Here is a 6,472-nt window from a genome sequence, read left to right on the forward strand (position 1 = left end):
AATTCTTTTTGTTCTAGTCTGTGCTCCACTTGTTTTGCCAGCCTGTTAACAATGCTAAATTACCGGCTTTTACATGAGGGGCATTGGTGCTATAGGAATCCGACACATGTTCCTTTCACTTCTTGTTCGGCTAGCCCAGGTGAAATACAGTTTTTATTTGGCAGCAATTTCAAGGGAAGTAAGTTGTCTGGAAGTCATCATGTACTTAAATCCATTCCCCGAAGGAACCTATTGCATTACAGTCAATGGCTTTGCACACTCCTACACCGGAAGTCATTTAGCTCGGCCACTTTGCTCCTGCAGTAACTGCGCGCTCCATCTTGGCTCGGTGCGTCTCTATGTTCAGTTAGCTGTGTATGGCTGCGCTTGTCTCGGGTCTGGGCGAGGGGACACACACGGAGCTCATCCTGTTCAGGGAGGTGGCCTTGGTCATGCCCTCGCTGCCCACGGTGGAGAGGGGAAAGCTCTCGTAGCTCTCCGGAGGCCGGTGGCCACACTGGCAGCGCTGCAGCGTCGACTTCAGCTCCCTCTGGAAGTTGCTGTTGAGGAAGCCGTACACGACGGGGTTGACGCACGTGGAGGCCATCGCCATCAGGTGGCAGGCGGAGAAGACGGCGTCGTGCTGGCACGCCGGGAGGGCCTGGTGGTGCCAGTCAAACAGGGTGTTGAACACGTTCAGCGGCAGCCAGCACAACGCAAACGCCACCACGATGGCTGCCAGCATGGCGTTGATCTTCTGGGCTCCTCGAGTCTTCCTGCTGCGCTCCAGCATATCCCTGCAACACAACGGGACTTCTGATGTCATACTGCTCGCCAGAAAATATCATAATTTCCCGAAAACAATGTCAAAATGCCCCAGAAATGTCTCGTTTATAAAACTGACATAACGTCTTGGGTTTTTTCTTTACTTTTAAAGTGGTAATCCGTTAGATTATAATGTTGAAACATCCCATATTTCATACTTTTTTTTTTTTTTTTTTTTTAGCGGGCACATTTTAGGAAACAGCCATTTGATGTATTTGCGATATGCATGCGCTCCTCTTTATGCTGGTTCGATTGTAAGTGGCGGGGTCCGGGTGAATTTAACCCTAACCCCATCCGCAGTGAATTTGATGAAGCAGCGTAGCTAGTTGTGGGCATTAAACTGTCAATATGGATGAAAATTAACAAAAAAGAACAGAAATATCGACCGACCACCTGAAGTGACAAGGAAGAAAAGAAAAAAATCAATCGACCAGTCGGAAGCAAACTTTCGAGAAAGGAATTTGACCATTTTAGAGCCAGAGATGAGGGTAAACCTGGATGTTGAAAAAGAAACAATATTTAGGAGTGAATGTAAAGCGGTGAAAAATGCGAATCAGTGTGACCTGCGTCGTCTGAGGCGTAAGAAGATCCTGAGATAGCAGAGGAGCACCAACAGCAGAGGCAGGCAGTACTGGAAGAGCAGCAGAGAGGTGGTGTAGGCCAGACGGTGCCTCTCTGACGGCCACAGCTCCATACAGATCAAATGGTCTCTATGATAGATAGATAGATAGATAGATAGATAGATAGATAGATAGATAGATAGATAGATAGATAGATGAGGCCAAAAGTACATTACGTACTTACATTCACCTCCAGGAGACATTCAAACTCAATTTTTCACAACTCCACACATTTCATTTTACCTAACATTTCCTGTGTTAAGTCAATTAGGGTATATACTTTATTTCCATAAGAGGTCATTTCAAAATAATATCCTTGTCAGATTTTCTTCTTTTATTTACTTTATCAGATCTTTCAGTGGGTCAATGTTTACATACACTTTGTTAGTATTTGGTGGCATTGCCTTTTAATTGCTTAACTTAAATTAAACACTTGGGGTAGCCTTCCGCAAGCTTCTCACAATATTTTGCCGGAAATGTTTGCCCATTCCTCTTGACAGAACTGATGTAACTCAGTCATGTTGGTGGGCCTCTTTGCTCGGACACGCTTTTTCCAGTTCAGTCCACCACACATTTTCTATGGGATTCAGATCATGGCCACTCCAACACTTTCCCTTTGTTGTCTTTAAGCCATTTTGTCACAACTTTGGAGGTATGCTTAGGATCATTGTCCTGCTGGAAGACCCAGTTGCGACCAAGTTTTAACTGATGTCTTGAGGTGTTGCTTCAGGATTTCTAGATAACTCTCCTTCCTCATGATGCCTTTGATACCATAATCAATACCATAATACCATAGCCAATCAATTCAATACCATAGTCCCCACCAGACTGGCTGTCAAGCTGCGGGAGCTATGGCTGAACACTCTGCTGTGTGCCTGGATCCTGGACTTCCTCTCAACCCGGCCCCAGGTGGTTAGGGCGAGGAGGCACAGCTCCCTCACCCTGAACACAGGAACTAAGGAGCTGATTGTGGACTAACGGCGTGAATTACAATCGAGGATGCACCCGCCGTTGGTGATAATTGGACTTCTGTTGACAGAGTGAGCAGCTTCAAGTACCCGGGAGTCCACATCACGGAGGATTTAACATGGACCTTACAAACAGACACTCTGGTGAGAAAGGCGAGGCAGTGTCTTTACCACCTCAGGCAGCTGAGGAAATTCCGGGTCTCGTTGAGGATCCTCAAGTCCTTCTACACTGGAGCAGTGGAGAGCATCCTGACAGGCAACATCACTGCCTGGTTTGGGAACTGTACTGCCCATGACAGGTGGGCCCTGCAGAGGGTGGTGCGTTCAGCCGAAAGTACCACTGGAACTACACTCCCCTCCCTGCAGGACTTATGCACCAGGAGGTGTAGTAGCAGAGCCTGCAGGATCATGAAGGATCCTCATCACCCCAACAACGGACTGTTCCAGCTGCTGCGGTCAGGCAAGCGCCTCTGCAGTCACACAGCGAGGACAGAGAGACTGAGACAGAGTTTCTTCCTGCAAGCCATAAGAACTGTCAACGCTGAACTCTCCAGGGGTCCTAACAAAAAGCACCGAGACACTCACATAGGACTCACTGCCTTACTGTACTGTATGAAGCTACTGTACTGCATACTGTATCACTGTTCTGGGTTACTGCATACTGCGCTGTATTGCAGTTCTGTTCGGTGTTACTGTATTGCTGTGTCATACTGTTGTATACTGTACTGTATATCTCCATACTCACTTTATTCACATGCACTTTACTGCACATATCTGTATATACAAAAAGCCTATCCCATATACACAACTCTATTCCCTTTCTTTCAATTTTGTACCCCCAATATGTATTACCTTTATGAGTCTTATTTTATTTTTAATTGATAGGAATTGGGTAAGCTATTTTGTTCAGTTTAGTAACTATTGTGTATAATTTCCGATTGCGTTGCAAAGACATTTCACTGCATGTTTGTATGTACGTATGTATATGTATGTGATGAATAATCCTGTTGAATCTTGAATCTTCAATCTTCAATCTTGAATCTGGAATCCTGAATGCCATCTATTTTCTGAGGTGCACCAGCCTCTTTTCCGGCAAAACATCCCGACAACATGATGCTGCCGCGCCCATGCTTAACAGTTGGGATGGTGTTCTTGGATGAAAAGCCTCACCCTTTTTCCTCCATACAGGATCATGCATTGATCATTGTGGCCAAATAGTTCAAGTATTGTTTCATCTGACCAGAGAACACTGCTACAAAAGGCCAGGTCTTGATCACCTACAAACTCCATTCTAGCTTTTTTTATGCCAGTCTTGGAGTAGGGACTTCTTACTTGGGCGGGAGCCTTTCAGGCCATGGCAATGTAGGATTCTCTAAATGGTGAATGTAGATACTTTGGTACCTGATGCCTCCAACCCCTTCACCAGCTCCTTTGTTGTTATCTTGGGGTTCAGTTGAACCTTTCGGACCAAAGTTCATTCAGCCCTGGGAGTTAATTTGTGCCTCCTTCCTGAACAATTCAGAGTCTGTGGTCCCAAGATTTTTATATTTGCATACAATTGTTTGTACAGATGCTTGTGGTAGCTCAGGTGTTTGGAAATTTGCTCCTAAGGAGGAATCGGACTTGTGGAGGTCCACAATTATTTTTCTGAGGTCTTGGCTGAGATGGCTTGGATTTTCTCATGGTATCAAGGGAGGGTATAATTATGACAATTCGCCAATCAGAAGGTTCTAGAAAGTCATTACATCAATTTCTGGAATCTTCCAGACTGTGCATGACAGTCAACTTGGCATGTGTGAACTTTTGACCAGCTGGAATTGTGATATAGTGAATTAAAGCTGAAATCTGTCTGTAATTGATTGTTTTAAAATAAGATCTGATGTGAACAAAGTAGATACCCTAATTAACGTGCCAACATGTAACGTTCCAAGATGTATGGTAACATGAAATGTGTGGAATTTGTTGTGAAGTTGTGGAGTTAGACTCGGTGTATGTCAACTTTTGGCCTCAACTGTAGATATATAGATGGATAGATGGATGGATAGATAGATAGATAGATAGATACTTGGATTGTAAAGCTCTTATTTTTGTGTAATGCATCACGATGGTGCTCTCAATCAAGCAATAATAAAAAATAATTTAACTTCTCATTCTACACCAAATAACCGTGTCTTACTTACCACTGTGCTTGCCAGGTGCTCAGATCTTGAAACTCCACTTGAAATACATAAATAATGGACACTGGCTCTTGTGGTGCAAGATCTGTTTCTAGTCACTAGGTTTGACTCTTGATTCTGACTGAGATTTGGCCATTAACAAACCATTCAGTAAAGAGTAAAGAGTTGAGAAACACTGGTGTACAGCCAGCGCCCTCCCCTTTAGCCCGCTTCTTTATTAAGTTGTGAACATGGACCTCAAACCACTCACAAGTCACGAACCCGAACCCTACTCTCACTCATAGTAGACTTCCGGGTGCCTTTTAATGATCCGGGAGTTCCACACAAAGTGTTCTAGCGAAATAAAGCAGCTTATCCTTCACCTGAAAGGATTGGTGGGCAGGCTGACATTCTGGAAAGGGGCGTCGGTGAGGATGTTAAAGGACAGAAAGGGCAGGGAGATGAAACAGGCCACCAGCCACGTCAGCCCCATGGCAAAGTACGAGTGTCCGGCGGCGGGGGACCAGCCTGTGGGGTGGAGGATCAGCTGGTGGCGCTCCAGAGCGATCAGCACCAGGGAGAAGATAGACACTGTCACTGACATGCATTGAACAAACGGAGTCGCCTGACAGACACAGAAAGGGGGAGAATAACACAAGAGAAACCAACATTTCCATCGGTTTACATACTCATCAACCAATGAATATTAATGTAGACGGTTGCGTATTTACACACTATAGAAACATTGACACCTGTCAATTGTGCTGTGATGCGGTGCCACTTGAGTCAGCACTGTTACGAATGATACACAGTATATGACTGATCATATTTCTGACAAACAACTATTAGATTTACCTTACAATGACCTTTACTTATTTTGCATCTTATTTTGAGTTTTGGGTCTGGTCTCTACTGCTCATCACTCCTGGCGAGGTGTACGGCAAACATAGGCGTACTTAGTGCGCTAGAAATATAGCAGTGATGAGCTTGAATCCCCCAATTGGATAGAAGAGTAGAGCCCAGCAGGTGGATGGAGAGGAGGTTAAATAGGCTGGCCCATAAGGGCCGTTGAAGGCTGTGGCGCAGTCGAGTTGACAGACAGAGACAGAACTAGGTCTGCAAGCTAAGCTTCATATACTGTAGATACAGTATAGAGTGTATATATTAGGGGCTGTCAAGCGAATTAAAATAATGAATCCCAATAAATCACTTTTAATCGCAATTTCTAAATGTACGCAAATTTGCAGGAAAGCAGTGTATTTAGTTATAGCCATGCTATGATTTATATGTATGTATATGTTTACAGTATGCATATGTGTGTGTATATGAATAAATACAAATAAATAAATACATATATTAGTGTAGTATATGTAGTGTGTGTGGGGGTTTTGTCCATTTACCTTGCACAGGGCCTCTCCCAGCACCCAGCGATCCATCAGTGTGTAGATGACGGTAACCGGCAGACACACTAGACACATGAGGATGTCGGAGCAGGAGAGGTTAGCGATCAGAATGTTGGTGACATTACGGAGCTCCTGTTGGCGGGCGATGATGAACACCAAGCCTGCGTTGCCTAGCAACCCGATTGCTATCACGGTACTGTAAGCCACGATGAGGAAAGTGGCTCCGCCCACCGAGGGTGGGCAATGAGTGTTCTCTGGCCAATCTGAAGCCCCCCAGCCGCCAGTGGGCACGCTGCTGTTGTTTGACATGGCCAGAATATGTCAGAGGAGGCAGGGGGGCGGGCGGAAAGCTCAGGAAGAGAGAGATCAAGAGACTTCAGGAAGAGGGTCTGTCAGGGAGTAGAGCTGGGGAGTACCGAGGCTCTCGTTAAAAGATCTCTCTCAAAGTGCCTCGCGTGACGGCAGTCAAAATGGTAAGAGTAAGGAGGTGGAGGACTGACATTAAATAGGGAGAGAGCGAG

At 45.2% G+C, this 6,472-nt stretch overlaps 1 protein-coding gene across 1 annotated transcript; it reads right to left on the bottom strand.

Annotated features, from left to right (window-relative positions):
- Positions 1-346: 346 nt before the first annotated feature.
- npy8ar (neuropeptide Y receptor Y8a) lies at positions 347-6,260 on the bottom strand (the record flags this gene model as incomplete). The annotated part of the gene is made up of 4 exons (XM_080017594.1): positions 347-776; positions 1,368-1,514; positions 4,932-5,173; positions 5,949-6,260. The coding sequence occupies 4 exons, from the start codon at positions 6,258-6,260 to the stop codon at positions 347-349; spliced, it is 1,131 nt and encodes a 376-aa protein (XP_079873720.1).
- Between the last annotated feature and the right edge of the window lie 212 nt (positions 6,261-6,472).

This window comes from Zeus faber, assembly GCF_960531495.2.
Source record: "Zeus faber genome assembly, chromosome: 17".
In the NCBI taxonomy this organism is placed as follows: domain Eukaryota; kingdom Metazoa; phylum Chordata; class Actinopteri; order Zeiformes; family Zeidae; genus Zeus; species Zeus faber.